At 45.4% G+C, this 17,184-nt stretch overlaps 1 protein-coding gene across 2 annotated transcripts in view; it reads right to left on the minus strand.

Annotated features, from left to right (window-relative positions):
• The window catches only part of ATG4B (autophagy related 4B cysteine peptidase), a 47,748-nt gene extending 30,864 nt beyond the window's left edge, over nt 1–16,884 (minus strand). For both annotated transcript variants that reach the window (XM_038748826.1, XM_038748825.1), the window contains exon 1: nt 16,834–16,884. In XM_038748826.1, the coding sequence (XP_038604754.1) occupies nt 16,834–16,843 (10 nt within the window). In that variant the 5' untranslated portion in view covers nt 16,844–16,884. The remainder of the gene's footprint in view (nt 1–16,833) is intronic.
• Nucleotides 16,885–17,184: the final 300 nt, after the last annotated feature.

Genomic DNA, 17,184 nt, shown 5'->3' on the forward strand with positions numbered 1-17,184 from the left:
TGAACTCCGCTGTAATATCACTTTCAAATGTACCAGTTTAATTTCATCATCACCTTTTCTGAGAACCTTATTCCATGCTCCCTGGTGGACCTAAATTGACCCCTAATTATACCACAGCCTTTTGAAAACATCTTCCCCCGCAATTTTCCAAAAATACTACATTTTCCAAAAATAGAGAAGCAGCATGGCTCAGTGGAAAGAGCATGGGCTTTGGAGTCAGGGGTCATGGGTTCAAATTCCGGCTCAGCCGCATGTCAACTGGGTGACTTTGGGCAAGTCACTTCACTTCTCTGGGCCTCAATTACCTCATCTGTAAAATGGGGATTAAGACTGAGAGTCCCCCGTGGGACAATCTGATCACTTTGTAACCTCCCCAGTGCTTATGAATAGTGCTTGGCACATAGTAAGCGCTTAATACATGCCATCATTATTATTATTACTCAAATGAGGCACAGAGAAGGTGCCCAGTCTAAAGGCCTAGCCAAATTTAAAAGCTGATTTGCTTTCTAAAATCATCCTCTAGGATTAGTCACCATTTTTAAATGAGCTGGTTGAATTCCTTTAATAAAAATTAAAAGGAACAAACGTCTTCCTAAAATGAGTATGTTATCAACTAATGATAATCGTACTTGTTAGGTGCTATGTGCCAAGCACTGTTCTAAAAACTAGGAGAGATACAAATTAAACAGTTTGGACAGGTGGTTCCAGGTGACCCACATGGGGCTCACGGTCTAAGTAGGAGATGAGGTAATTGAGGCACAGAGAAGTTAAGTAACTTGTCTAACATCACACAGCAGACATGTGACTGAGCCAGGATTAGCCTCTGACTTCCGAGCCTGCGCTCTTTCCACTAGACTACACTGCTTCAAAGACTGACTCCTAGGATACAATTTATCCAGCTACCAAACCTTCATTTAACAGCGACAGTTTGGAAGCAACTGTTACATCAATTTCCGGATGGATGAGAATACAGGATTGGAAGTCAAGGGATTTCAATTTTATTTCCCACATCTCCACCAATCTACAACTTGATTGGGGACCAATGATTTCGACTCTAAGTGGCAGTTTACTTTCCTACAGCAAAGCGATAATCCTGTTTCAGAACAAAATGAACTGAGGTTGAGAAAGGACGCAGCCAAGCTCTTTGAAAAGCTACGAAAATATTATCTGACAATCTTACAACCGTTTGGCGTCAAACCGATTGATTCCTTCCATCTCTTCACAAAATATAACCTTTTCACTGTCATTACTGTTTCACTACTTCCCTTTATTTGTTATGGTGATCCAAATATTCAGAAAGTTTGTCATTGGGGGGAGGGAGGGAATCAGTTTGTATTTAAATTGCAAAATACTATAATCAACTGTATTTATTGAGCAATTATTATGTGTATAGCACTGTACTAAGCACTTGGGAAAGTACAACAGAGGTGTGGGACAGGATCCCTGCCCACAAAGAGCTTACAGTCTAGAGGGGGACACAGACAATAATATAAATTGCCGATATTCATTCATTCAATTGTATTTATTGAGCGCTTACTGTGTGCACAGCACTGTACTAAGCACTTGGGAAGTACAAGTCGGCAACATATAGAGATGGTCCCTACCCAACAATGGGCTCACAGTCTAAAAAGGGGAGACAGGCAACAAAACAGAACATGTGGACAGGTGTCAAGTCATCAGAATAAATAGAAATAAAGCTAGATGCACATCATTAACAAAATAAATAGAATAGTAAATATGTACAAGTAAAATAGGGTAATTAATCTGTACACACATATATACAGGAGCTGTGGGGAGGGGAAGGAGGTAGGGCGGGAGGGATGGGGAGGAGGAGAGGAAAAGCGCTAGTAGTACAGTACAAGCGCTTAGTACACTGCTCTGCAGATAGTAAGCGCTCAATAAATACGATTGATGATGAAAAGGGGGCTCAGTCTGGGAAGGCCTCCTGGAGGAAGTGAGCTCTCAGTACATAAGTGCTTGTAGGGCTGAAAAGCGTGCAAATCCAAGTGCAAGGTGTTGCAGAGGGGAGTAGAAGATGAAATGAGGGCTCAGTTGGGGAAGGTCTCTTGGAGGAGATGTGCTTTTAATATGGTTTTGAAAGTAGATGAAGTGATCGCCTGTCTGACATGAAGAGGCAGGGCCTGGGCAAGAAGTCAGTGGTGAGATAGGCGAGATCAAGGTACAGCGAATTGGTTAGCATTGGTGGAGTGATGTGTGCAAGCTAGGTTGGAGTAGGAAATCAGGGAAATGTGGTGGGGGGGACAAGGTCACAGTGCTTTAAAGCCAGTGGTAAGGAGCTTCTGTTTGATGCAGATTTTTGTTTGATGTCTGATGGCCTGGAATGCCCTCCCTCCACACTTCCTCCAAGCTAGCTCTCTTCCTCCCTTCAAAGCCCTACTGCGAGCTCACCTCCTCCAAGAGGCCTTCCCAGACTGAGCCCCCTTTTTCCTCTCCTCCTCCCCATCCCCCCTGCCCTACCTCCTTCCCCTCCCCACAGCACCTGTATATATGTGTGTACAGATTTATTACTCATTTTACTTGTACATATTTACTATTCTATTTTGTTAATGATGTGCATTTAGCTTTAATTCTATTTGTTCTGACGACTTGACACCCACCCACGTTTTGTTTTGTTGTCTGTCTCCCCCTTCTATACTGTGAGCCAGTTGTTGGGTAGGGACCGTCCCAAAATGTTGCCAACTTGTACTTCCCAAGCGCTTAGTACAGTGCTCTGCACACAGTAAGAGCCCAATAAATACGATTGAATGAATGAATGCAGAGATGGATGGGCAACCACTGGAGGTTCTTGAGGAGTGGGGAGAGACAGGAGGTCAGTAAGAGAGCTAGGTGCTTGGATGAAGGTGGTAGCGGTTTGAATCGAGAGGACAGGGCTGACTTTTTTACAAAGTTGTGAAGGTTGAAACTACAGGATTTGGTGACACTGAATATGTGGGTTGAATGAGAGAGCTGAGTCAAGAATCAGTCCCAGGTTATGAGCTTGAGACACGGCGGATGGTGGTGCTGTCTACAGTGATGGGAAAGTGAGGGGGAAGAGGAGTTTTATTTTGGACATGTTAAACTTTAGGCGTGGTAGGGTCATCCAAGTAGAGATGGCCTGAGGAAGGAGGAAATATGAGGTGAGAGATTGATTGATTAGAGCCAAAGATGTAGATTTGGGAATCATCCTCATAGAGGTGGTGGATGAAGCCATGGGAACAAATTAATTTTCCAAGGGAGTGGGTATAAATGGAGAAGAGAAGGGGACCCAGAACTAAGCCTTGAGGGACTCCCACAGTTAGCAGGCGGGAAGCAGAGGAGGAGCCCACAAATCTAGGCTACTCAGACACACTCACCTGGAAAAACAGCAACATCACACTCTCTGGGGCAGTTGGGGGAGAGGTGTCAAACCAGCCACCATCCTTACAAAAACTGAATCGGAAAACTAAATATTGATTTAATCAAAATAGTAAGCTAGCTTGCTATTACAGAACATCTCCCATGCAAACAGGGGGTGCTTAGTAAATACTGATTTAGAAACACAAATGAGTAGCCAGTGAAGTACCTAATTTGAATCTTTTTAGAACACTTTTATCTTCAAGATCTCTTGTCACACAAAAAAAATCTTTTTTTTTCTTTTGTTGGGACTTAAAAGGGAAAATAAATAGGAAAAGATGAAAAGGGCAATGTCCGGAAGTAGCTAATTTATAGTTTTTAATAGTCCCAATGCCATCAATCTTCACGATTGCTTTGAGTTTTATTGTTATTTAGGAAAGAGGTTAAATGCAGAGTATACGTATTTCATCTTTTAATCTTCAAGTTTTTAGGCCAGGAAGCCCCTTCACATCTTTCCCAGCACAGCACTTTGGTCAGGGTAAGCAAGATCAAACACTTCACTGCCTCTTCTAAGGTAACCAAGACATTTTATGAGTTAGCGTGGCCTCAGTTAGCTTAATAAATGGACAAGCACAAGAGCACTTCAAAGACAGGAAGACGTATGAGTATGAGAAAAGTTCCAGTAAAACAGTCCAATCAAGAGCGTGATTGAAGAAAATAGGCCTTTACTGGCTTACTGTTAAAATGGTTCATCATGTATTGCATATGAGGAGATCTGAGAAGAGAGGCGGGCTAAAAAAGTTACAGAACTAAATGACAAATCTTCACGGTGGGATTGGCGCTCTGCCTGGGTGATGGGCTTGGGTTTTCTAGATTGGTTTTCTTATCCAGCTTATCAATGGTATTGACTGCTGACTGTGTGCAGAACACTGCACTAAACACGTGGGAGAGTACGACACAACAGAGTTGGTAGACATGTCCTCTGCCCACAAGGACCTTATAGTCTGGGGAGGGAAGCTTGGAAAGCACTTTTCTTACTAAAGAGTAGAGAAGCAGCATGGCCTAGTGAATAGAGTATGGTCCTGGGAGTCAAAAGGACCTGGTTCTAATCCCAGCTCTGCCACTAGTCTGCTATGTGAAGTCACTTCACTGTGCCTCAGTTACCTCTTCTGTAAAATGGGGATTAAGACCACGAGCCCACGTGGGACATGGACTGTGTCCAGCCTGTTTAGTTTGCACCTAACCCGGCGGTTAGTACAGTGCCTGGCACTTAGTAAATGCTTAACAATTACCATAAAAAAAAAAATCTTCCTTCCCTCTCCAATCGGTCTGAAAGTGGGTCTATTTCCCCAGCTCCACTGGGTACAGATCAGGTTGGGGGACTCCTGGAGGGCTGACAGAGGGAAGCAAGCCCCAGGGAACATTTACTCTCAATACCTTAAGATTTGGAAAATTAAAATAATAATAATAATCATTACGCCATAGTCTACCCCTCACTTCCCTCAGGGACAACCAAGTGCAAGTTGCTGATTCCCAGGTAGTGCAATATCACAAAATGAGATTCATTTTCAGTGGAAAGCAAATATTCTGTAAGCTCAAGTACAAATCCAACTACAGCTGTAAAGAAGACTAGAACTGCTAATGAATGGTGGAAAACTTGGAGGTTGTCTAAATTTAATCTTTTTTCTAAGATTGAGTTACTAGATTCATAAAATTATGAGACCACCGTGGGACAGGTTCCATATTTAATTCCCAACTGCATATGCGTTCCCAGTGCTTAGTACAACGCTCTGTATACAGTGAGTGCTCAATATTTACTCATTCTTTCAATCAATACCATTGATTAATTGGTTACTACTACTACTCCTAGAATTTTATCGAGAAGGGCTTGCACACCTGTAGAAGATAACCGGAAATCACAATAATTCTTTCCTGTTCTCCAGTTCTCACAGGTCATGGGAGGACACAGAAAGCCAAGTAGCTCATAACCTAGGATGCCTGGGAATAGAAAAGCCAGCTGACGGCAAAGTTCCAAGAGCTAACTGGAGGATGGCTATTTCCCCATTTCACAGAGAGGTAATGAAAAGCAATCCCTTCTGGACTTCAGCAACTCTGTTTTTAACTACTCATCTATCCACCCCCAGTAGTCTGGGTATTTTCCTGTCCTATTCCCACGTCTGACACATCAACCACTGATGGGACTCTACAGCCTCCGATCCTTGCTGCTGAGGGTAAGAGAATAAATAGGATAGAATTCAATCTTTAAGACAAGCGATAATTTTTCAAGTATTTAAAAGGCCCACGATCTGAAAATTTATAAAAGTTAATATGAATGGAAAAGACTTCCGTGACTTGAAATTAACTTTATCTGGCCGAAGAAGAATCACATTTGGGAGTGTACAAGGAGGTGTAAAGAACTGTCAACTTGCCTGGGAAGTCTGGCAGAAAACTAGTCAACTTCAAAAGGAAGCAGTTGAAGCTGCATCCCTACAATTAAAAACAAACTGGATGGACAATCAGAAAATGACAGGAAACAATCTTTGTGTAAGCATTTAGGGATGAAAGTCAAAGTGGGGGTTTCCTCCACTACTGAGGAAACAGATCACATAATTTCGTGAATTTTTCCTCTCTGTCTTCTGATTTCTCTAGAGAATCTGATGTAGTTGAAGTTTCAGTGAAGTGCCCCTTCACTTTCACATACTCAATTTGCCTCGTCCCCAAGGTAGACATCTCCTCCAAGAGGCCTTCCCCAACTAAACCCTCATTTTCTCCCACTCCCTCATGCATCACCCTTGCGCTTGGATTTGTTTGCACCCTTTATTCACCCCCTTCCTCAGCCCCATACCATTTATGTACATAGCCGTAATTTATTTATACTAATGTCTGTCTCCTCATCTAGACTGTAAGCTCATTGGGGGCAGGGGACATGTCTACCAACTCTGTCATATTGTACTCTCCCAAGCACTTAGTACAGTGCTCTACACACAGAAAGTGCTCACTAAATATGATTTTGTACACATCTGTAATTTATTTATATTAGTGTCTGTCTCCCTATCTAGACTGTAAGCTCACTGTGGGAAGGGAGAGTGTCTACCAACTCTTATACTCTCACAAGCGCTCAGTACAGTTCTCTGCACAGTAAACGCTTAATATGACTGATCGATTGGTCGGTAAAAGAAAATTTATTTGCAGCTAATATAAACTACTCAGTCACCTACCAATCAATCGATGGTATTTATTGAGCGCTTACTGTACTAAACACTTGGGAAAGTACAATACAACAGAGTTGGTAGATATATCCCCTGCCCAGAGTGAGCTTATGACTTTCATTTATGCCCCCAAATGGCAGTCTAGTCAAGGGACTATCAATCCCAACTGGACAATGAAAAGCAAGGGAGCCTTGTCTTCTTAGAGAAATCAGGTCTGACAGGGTCAACCTGGAATTTCTACTATGAGTTCCTGCAAAATTTCAAATAAACAAGGGATAGTTTATCAAAGTTTGGAAGGATTTAGCATTTTGATACTAAAGCACCCTAATTAAATCCTCAAAAGCTCACTAGTGCTTTCTTCTAGAAAAGACAGATCTGTCACCATCTGGTGACCACCTGCAAATGTCTGATTAGCTGGGGGAGCTAGAGCATGGGAGAAGGGGGCAGTTGCCGTGCAAGCATCTCCTGTGCCCCAAAATGCAGATTTGAGCCTGTTCCCACAGGAATGGAACTGACAGAGCAGCTACTGCCAGGAGCACCCAGGAGGGACCCATTTTATGGCAGCCACTCAAACTCAAGTGAACTGAAGTACTTCTTTTCCCCTTAAACCCACTACTCTGAGCTTTTCCATCTCATCCCACCATCCCCTAACCCAAAAGCCCACAGCTTCAGTGGGCTGAAGCTTGAATCCTCACTGTCTTCCAAACCTGTACAGCCAGTCTCCTCCCAAATTATGGCCCTGCACCTCATCTCCTGGATCCACCCCTTCCTCTCCAAACTGCACCCACCCTGGTACAAGTTCTGGTCATACTGAGGCTACACTATTACATCAGCCTCCCCATCTCCCTAAATCCAACAGTCCTCAGCTCTATCCACAGGCTCCTAAAATCCCATCTCCCCCAGTAAACTTCCCCCAGTTTATATCTCTCCTCAACACTTTTCTATTCATTAGCCCTTGGTATTCACAGGGATCACTGCTAATACATCACAATAATTATAATAGTGATAGCTAAACACATGCTGTGTGCCAAGCACAGAACTAAGTGCTGAGGTAAATACAAGGTATTCAGGTAGGACACAGTCCCTGTCCCACATGGAGCTCACCAGTCTAAGTAGGAAGGTGAACAGCCAGTTAATCCTTATTTTACAGAAGAGGAAACTGAGGCACAGAGAGGTTAAGTGGTTTGCCTGACATCACATAGCAGGGAGTGCGGGGATTAGAACCCAGATCCTCCGAATCCCAAGCCTGGGCTCGTTCCACTATGCCCTGATTAGGAAGCACCCCCATATATGTGACGAAACCATGAATACCTTCTGTGCCCAGTGGCAGTTGGACATTAAGCGTTAGTTGTAGCCGGCGGCCATCCGGATGAACCAGGGGGCCACTGAAGAAGCATCAGCTCCGGCTGTTGGCAGGTGGGCAGACAGCCAGCAGGTGCTGGGGGCGAGGTCAGGGCCGACCGCCGCAGACGCAAGTGATGGTGGTACCCAACCATCAACAGGCGGAATTGTGAGGGAAAACCAATCTGTCAAGGTCAAGAAGCTACTGTATGTGTTTATTCACTCATTTACTTTGACTGCTCCATTTGTATGTACTTTTACGTTAGTATCTCCCATCAGACGTTAAGTTCCTCAGGAACATGTTGCTTTGTTTCATACTTCCTAAATGCTGGGTGCTGTGCACTGATCCAGTGGGTACTCAGTAAATACTACAATTACTAAACCACTCTCTTGGAGAGAGGGATGGCTCCAGCACTGGGATCCAACTGAGTTGTAGAGTTGAGCCCCGAAGGTTCCCTGGGTATCTCTCCCTCCTAGTCTCTCCTTCTCCTCCTCCTCCCTGGCCAGGCTGGGATCTCTCCTTCCCTGCCTCCCACACTGGTGTCCCTTCCTAGACTAGCCTGTTTGCTGTGCTGTCCATTATCCCCACTCAGGTGATCATCATCATCAATCATATTTATTGAGCGCTTACAGTGTGCAGAGCACTGTATTAAGCGCTTGGTGATGTAGGGATTTCTTTGCTAACCTCGTTTACAATCAAGTTCACGGTTCATGCTCCAGAGAAGCAGTGCTGCCTAGTGGATAGAGCACAGGCGTGGGAGTCAGAGGACCCGGGTTCTAATCCCTGCTCCCCCACTTAACCGCTGTGTGACCTTGGCCAAGTCACTAAACTTCTCTGTGACTCAGTTAAGATTGTGAGCCCCATGTGGGATGTGGACCGTGTCCCACTTGACTGGCTTGTAGTTACCCCGGCATTTAGTACACTGTCCGGAACATAGTAAGTGCTTAAATATTACATTAAAAAAATTTAGTGAAGTGGGGAAACAGCCCACCACAATCCTGATGTCTTCACTCGGGGTTCAATTACTTTGCATTTCAGAACAAAGACGCATAAAAGCTAAAAAGAAACCCTCACTATAAAAAGTCGTGCTTCTGTTAATCTATTATTTATTTTATTTGTACACATTTATTCTATTTATTTTATTTTGTTAATACGTTTTGTTTTGTTCTCTGTCTCCCCCTCCTAGACTGTGAGCCCACTGCTGGGTAGGGACCATCTCTATATGTTGCCAACTTGTACTTCCCAAGCGCTTAGTCCAGTGCTCTGCACACGGTAAGCGCTCAATAAATACGACTGAATGAATGAATGAATCTAAAACTGTATTTTTAAAAGCAGTTTGAATGTTCCTGAGATTTATATCCTAGAGATTTCCGTTTAGATCTCACACTGACTATACCCTATCCATGACCTGAAGGTCACTGTGGAAAACAGAACAGCATTCATCGGATTTGTAGTCTATGGTTTCTTTATTTTCCTAAATGGAGTCATTACTATGAGACCAATTGGCTATTCTAGAAATGCACAGACAAGCAAGGACTATGCTAAACCAGTTCTCCTTCCTGATCTCACCCTTTAGTACCAATTATCTCCAACCAGATTTAGAATCATGTGAGTACACCAAACATCAGTACAACTCCAAGAGCTGGACTAGGTCAAGCTTCAAGTAAAAAGTTTCACAATTTTCGATCTATATTCAAAACTTTCTGAAAAACCAGACATTTCGCAGATAAAATTTCAACTTAAGGGTGCCTTTTTAAAACTCAGGGGAAAAAAACAGATTGCTTTCATTAAGGTGTAAAATCTGTCTGTAATACAGTCCCCAAAGTAATTATTTTAGATACGTTTGGAGACCACCCCTAGCTTAATAACCGATCACGTAGGTTTTACTCAACTAGTGTGCGAAAATCTGGACTTCCCTTTACAGTAGCCCAGTCACCCCTGAAACTGATTCCACCCCTGTGCTTGTGTTTCTCATGTTTCAGAAAGTTCATTCAGAAGCTGAGATTCTTATACACTCCAGTTAATTGTACCTAATTTAAGAAAAAGTAAATGCACACTACAGCTCTAATCAACTATTTCCTAGAAGGCTTGCAAAGTATAAATAGGAAAACCTTTCCAACCCTCACTCATATTTGAAGATGGCCCACCAGCTAGAGTATTTCAAAAGCATCTCTAGGTAATAATAATAATGTTGGTATTTGTTAAGCGCTTACTATGTGCAAAGCACTGTTCTAAGCACTGGGGAGGTTACAAGGTGAGCAGGTTGTCCCACTGGGGGCTCACAATTTTAATCCCCATTTTACAGATGAGGTAACTGAGGCCCAGAGAAGTTAAGTGACTTGCCCAGAGTCACACAGCTGACAGTTGGCAGAGCTGGGATTTGAACCCATGACCTCTGACTCCAAAGCCCAGGCTCTTTCCACTGAGCCACGCTGCTTCTGGCTAGGTAAACAGTATTCTTGTGATTGTTTTTTCTGCTTATAAATACACACTTACAAATCTTTAAAAGAGGGAAAAGAGATAATGGAGTGGAGAAGAGAATACTCTTTATATGAATTTATACTCTAATTGCCAGGAGAAAGAAAACACACCATCATGCAGGAGGACATGTAAGGCTGGACCCAATAGATTTCCTGATGGAGTTGTCCACACTACGGACCACGGTGAACCAAAAGGGTCATAAAATAGAAGGGAGAGAAGAAATAAAGCTCTTAACTTTTTACCATCTAATCACTGCAATTTCCTACAGGTGCGAATGAAAAGAAAACAACACTGGGCAAATGCAGGACCCGAAAACTTCCAAAAATGAGTCTCCCTAAAAAAAAAGGGAACTTTTGAATTTTGAATACAGCAGAGGTAGAAGTTACTCTGCCAGTCTCTTTGCCTACTTTTGCTGTCTACCTGTAAGACAGCTGACTTGAGCATGCCAATTGTAGGTAAAATGCTTAGTACAGTGGTCACATACTAATAAATGAAAAAAAGTTAGTTCATCAGTAAAAGTGTTAAGAATGAGGGGAACGACAGCGTGAAAAGCAAACCCCTTCAAGTCCAAGCGTTCCAGTATAAAATGCTCATTCTGAGTGGTTTCAGTGACAGGAATTTGTATCATTTAACTTATAGAATTTGTACTGACTGTCTAGCAACCCTTTTGCTAGAGAAGCAGAATGGCCTAGACCTTACAGTAAAATGCGGATTAAGACTGTGGAACAGAACTATGTGGAACAGGGACTGTGTCCAACTTATCTTGTATCTACAAGATAATATTATTATTAGAACAGCGCCTGGCACAAAGCACTTAAATACCAATTTTTTTTGTACTATACTATTGATCCCAGCACCATTACGAGAACTTGCACTACATCACTCTTGTTACCAAGACCAAAAAAGTTACCAAAAATTTCATTTTGCTAACATGTTCTGTTTTGTTGTCTGTCTCCCCCTTCTAGACTGTAAGCCCACTGTTGGGTAGGGACTGTCTATATGTTGCCAACTTGTACTTCCCAAGCACTTAGTACAGTGCTCTGCACACAGTAAGTGCTCAATAAATATGATTGAAAGAATAAATGAAGACCGAAAGATAGTTGGATAGGCTACAAATATTCTCACATTTAGAATCCCTTTAGGTTTGGGATACAGTTTCCTGCTGGCCCTTTGACCCGCACACAAGGGCTATCAGCCTGGCATATGAAGAATACCATGCAAACTCTAGACCGTAAACGTGTCATGGGCAGGAAATGTCTGCTAATTCTGTTGTATGGCACTCTCCCAAGAGCTTAGTTCAGATCTCTGCCTATAGTAAGTGCTCGACAAACACCATTAATCGGTTATAAAAACATTACAAGGCAAAGGTAAAATATGCCACGAAAATTGTGATCGTTAAGGAAACCAAGTCAAGTCTGATGAAGCACGTATCCTACAATGAAAATGAAGGGACGTCTTCATTTCGGCTATGGAAAAGACACCAGGGGCTGGACTGGTTTAGGAAAAAAAAAAATCCACCAAAACACACTGCCTCACCTAAATCAGCCGACAACCTGACCACTGAGCTACAGCTTGGGCAGAGAGGGGAGAAGGAGGCTGCGGGACCAGAAGTTCTACTTTCACGGAAAAAAAAGACCTTTCCCGGCCTTCGATGAATATGCATTCATTCAGTCATATTTATTAAGCGCTTACTGTGTGCAGAGCACTGTACTATGCGCTTACGTACATAGATTCTCGACCCTGGGCCTCCTGTGGGATCTCAGAGCAACAAGCTGCACCCCCGGGGAAATAAGAACTGAGCAGCCGGGCATCCTTGGAGGTGCACAGAAGGAAAAGAGCACGGGCTTAGGAGTAAGAAGACGTGAGTTCTAATCCCGACTCCACCACTTTTCTGTTGTGGGACCTTGGCCAAACCTCTTCACTTCTCTGTGCCTCAATTACCTCATCTGGAAAATGGGGATTAAGACTGTGAGCGCCAGGTGGGCCAACCTGATTACCCTGTATCTACCCCAGCGCTTGGCACGTAGTAAGAGCTTAACAAATACCATCATCATCGTTATTAACATTATTATTACCCCCTCCCCACACCCCACCTCGGCACGTACCGTAGTGGACAAAGCCTGGGCTTGAGAAACAGAAAGTCACGGATTCTAATCCGGGCTCTGCCACTTGTCCGCTGTGTGACGTGGGGCAAGTCCCTTCCCTTCTCTGGACCTTAAGTCACCTTCTTCGTCAAACAATAATGTCGATGATATTCGTTAAGAGCTTACTATGTGCCAAGCACTGTTCTAAGCACAGGGGTGGATACAGGGTAATCAGGTTGTACCACGTGGGGCTCACAGTCTTCATCCCCATTTTACAGATGAGGTCACTGAGGCCCAGAGAAATGAAGTGACTTGCCCAGAGTCACCCAGCAGACAAGTGGCAGAGCCGGGATTAGAACCCACGACCCACGCCATGGGGAGGCTGTGAACCCCGCATGGGAGAGGGACCGTGTCCGATCTGATTGGCTCGGATCCACCGTAGGGTTCAGTAGGTGCCAGGCGCGTAGTAAATGCTTTTTATTTTATTTTGTTAGTATGTTTGGTTTTGTTCTCTGTCTCCCCCTTTTAGACTGTGAGCCCACTGTTGGGTAGGGACTGTCTCTATATGTTGCCAACTTGTACTTCCCAAGCGCTTAGTACAGTGCTCTGCACACAGTAAGCGCTCAATAAATACGATTGATGATGATGATGATGACAAACCCCATCATTATTCATTCATTCACTGAATCGTATTTACGGAGCGCTTACTGTGTGCAGAGCACTGGACTAAGCTCTTGGGAGAGTACAAATCAGCAACTTATAGAGACGGTCCCTACCCAGCGATGGGCTCACAGTCTAGAAGGGGGAGACATACAACAAAGCCAAACAAGTAGACAGGCGTCAATACCATCAAAATAAATAAAATCATAGCTCTATACCCATCATTAATAAAAATAAATAGTAAATATGTACAAATAGAGTAATAAATATGTGCAAATATACGAAAGTGCTGTGGGGAGAGGAAGGCAAGGCAGCGTGGCTCAATGGAAAGAGGCCGGACTTTGAAGTCAGAGATCATGGGTTCGAATCCCAGCTCCACCACTTGTCAGCTGTGTGACTTTGGGCAAGTCACCTCACTTCTCTGTGCCTCAGTCCCCTCATCTGTAAAACGGGGATGAAGACTGTGAGCCCCCCGTGGGACAACTTGATTACCTTGTCTCCCCCCCAGCGCTTAGTACAGTGCTTGGCACACCTATTGTTCGGTAGGGACTGTCTCTATATGTTGCCGACCTGTATTTCCCAAGTGCTTAGGACAGTGCTCCGCACACAGTAAGCGCTCAATAAAGACAACTGAATGAATAGTAAGCGCTAAATACCAACATTATTATCGTAACCTCCCCAGCGCTTAGAACACTGCTTTGCACATAGTAAGCGCTTAATAAATGCCATTATTATTATTATTATTAAGGGGGGAGATCATTATTATCCCAGAGAAGCAGTGTGGCTAAGTGGAAAGAGCCCAGGATTCGGAGCCAGAGGTCATGGGTTCTAATCCCAGCACCGCCACATGTCTGCTGTATGACCTTGGGCAAGTCACTTCACTTCTCTGGGCCTCAGTTCCCTCATCTGTAAAATGGGGGTGAGGCCTGCGAGCCCCACGTGGGACAACCTGATCACCTTGCATCCCCGCAGCGCTTCGAACAGTGCTCGGCACACAGTAAGTGCTTAATAAATGCCACCATCATCATTATTATTATCTGTAAAATGGGGGTGAGGCCTATGAGCCCCACGTGGGACAACTTGATCACCTTGCATCCCTGCAGCGCTTAGAACAGTGCTTGGCACACAGTAAGTGCTTAATAAATGCCACCATCATCATTATTATTATCTGTAAAATGGGGGTGAGGCCTATGAGCCCCACGTGGGACAACTTGATCACCTTGCATCCCTGCAGCGCTTAGAACAGTGCTTGGCACACAGTAAGTGCTTACTAAATGCCACCATCATCATTATTATTATCTGTAAAATGGGGGTGAGGACTGTGAGCCCCACGTGGGACAACCTGATCACCTTGCATCCCCGCAGCGCTTAGAACAGTGCTCGGCACACAGTAAGCGCTTAATAAATGCCATCATCATTATTATTACCTGCAAAATCGGGGTGAGGGCTGTGAACCCGACGTGGGACAACCTGATCACCTTGCATCCCCGCAGCGCTTAGAACAGTGCTCAGCACATAGTAAGCGCTTGATAAATGCCATCATCATTATTATTATTACTATCTGTAAAATTGGGGCGAGGACTGTGAACCCCACTTGGGCCAACCTGCTCACCCTGCATCCCCGCAGCGCTTAGAACAGTGCTCGGCCCATAGTAAGCACTTAATAAATGCCGCCATCACCATTATTATTATCATCTGTAAAATGGGGGTGAGGACTGTGAACCCCACTTGGGCCAACCTGCTCACCCTGCATCCCCGCAGCGCTTAGAACAGTGCTCGGCACATAGTAAGCGCTTAATAAATGCCATCATCGTTATTATTACCATCTGTAAAATGGGGGTGAGGACTGTGAGCCCCACTTGGGACAACCTGCTCACCCTGCATCCCCACAGAGCTCAGAACAGTGCTCGGCACATAGTAAGAGCTTAATAAATGCCGCCATCACCATTATTACCTGTAAAATGGGGGTGAGGCCTGTGAACCCCACGTGGGACAACCTGCTCACCTTGCATCCCCGCAGCGCTTAGAGCAGTGCTCGGCACATAGTAAGCGCTTAATAAATGCCATCATCATTATAATTATTACCTGTAAAATGGGGGTGAAGACTGTGAGCCCCACTTGGGACAACCTGCTCACTTTGCATCCCCGCAGCGCTTAGAACAGTGCTCGGCACATAGTAAGCGCTTAATAAATGCCATCATCGTTATTATTACCATCTGTAAAATGGGGGTGAGGACTGTGAGCCCCACTTGGGACAACCTGCTCACCCTGCATCCCCACAGAGCTCAGAACAGTGCTCGGCACATAGTAAGAGCTTAATAAATGCCGCCATCACCATTATTACCTGTAAAATGGGGGTGAGGCCTGTGAACCCCACGTGGGACAACCTGCTCACCTTGCATCCCCGCAGCGCTTAGAGCAGTGCTCGGCACATAGTAAGCGCTTAATAAATGCCATCATCATTATAATTATTACCTGTAAAATGGGGGTGAAGACTGTGAGCCCCACTTGGGACAACCTGCTCACTTTGCATCCCCGCAGCGCTTAGAACAGTGCTCGGCACATAGTAAGCGCTTAATAAATGCCATCATCGTTATTATTACCATCTGTAAAATGGGGGTGAGGACTGTGAGCCCCACTTGGGACAACCTGATCACCTTGCATCCCCGTAGCGCTTAGAACAGTGCTCGGCACATAGTAAGCGCTTAATAAATGCCGCCATCATCATTATCATCATCTGTAAAATGGGGGTGAGGACTGTGAACCCCACTTGGGCCAACCTGCTCACCCTGCATCCCCGCAGCGCTTAGAACAGTGCTCGGCACATAGTGAGCGCTTAATAAATGCCATCATCATTATAATTATTATCTGTAAAATGGGGGTGAAGACTGTGAGCCCCACGTGGGCCAACCTGCTCACTCTGCATCCCCGCAGCGCTTAAAACAGTGATCGGCCCATAGTGAGCGCTTAATAAATGCCATCATCATTATTTTCTGTAAAATGGGGGTGAGGCCTGTGAGCCCCACTTGGGCCAACCTGCTCACCCTGCATCCCCGCGGCGCTTAGAACAGTGCTCGGCCCATAGTAAGCGCTTAATAAATGCCATCATCATTATTTTCTGTAAAATGGGGGTGAGGCCTGTGAACCCCACTTGGGCCAACCTGCTCACCTTGCATCCCCGCAGCGCTTAAAACAGTGCTTGGCACAAGGTAAGCGGTTAATAAATGCCACCATCATCATTATTATTACCTGTAAAATGGGGGTGTTGGCACAAGGTAAGCGCTTAATAAATGCCACCATCACCATTATTACCTGTAAAATGGGGGTGAGGCCTGTGAGCCCCACTTGGGCCAACCTGCTCACCTTGCATCCCCGCAGCGCTTAGAACAGTGCTCGGCCCATAGTAAGCGATTAATAAACGCCATTATCATCGTCATTATTATTATTGTTATAAAGACGATTGAATGAATGAATGAATTCCCCCCCAGCCGGGAAAGGGGGTGCGGGGGGAGCAGAATGGCGACCCCCCCACACACCCAGACACAAAGCCTGGCCTGCCCTTTCCCCTCCCCCGACCGTCGTGAGGGCGGGAGGTCCGGGCCCTGACGGAAGGCCCTTCGGGGGGGGGGGGACGAAGACGAGAGAGGCCGGCCCTGGGGAGGCTCCCCCGCCATGGCAGGCCCCGCCAGCCCACAGCCACCGACCCCCTCAGGCCGCTCCTCACCTGCGTCCATCTTCCCTCCTCAGCCACCGCGTCGCCGGCCCGGCCGCCGCGGAGGCCGCCGGGAAGCCGCGGAGGCGGCCAATCGGGGCGCGACCCCGCGCGCGAGGGGGCCAATCAGAAGGCGCCGAGCCCGGCGGGGGAGGACGCCTCCTCCTCCGCTCCGCCATCTTGGGGTACGGCAACTGGGGTGGAGGGGCTCCCCAGGGGCTGGCTTCATTCACTCATTCATTCGTTCATTCATTCATTCGTATTTATTGAGCGCTTACGGGGGTGCCGAGCCGTCTCCCGAAACGGCCGCGGTGTGGTTTCCGCAAAGTCACACAGCGGACATCTGTATAGATGTATATTCAT

Source organism: Tachyglossus aculeatus, chromosome 7 (assembly GCF_015852505.1).
Source record: "Tachyglossus aculeatus isolate mTacAcu1 chromosome 7, mTacAcu1.pri, whole genome shotgun sequence".
NCBI classification, from domain to species: Eukaryota; Metazoa; Chordata; class Mammalia; order Monotremata; family Tachyglossidae; genus Tachyglossus; species Tachyglossus aculeatus.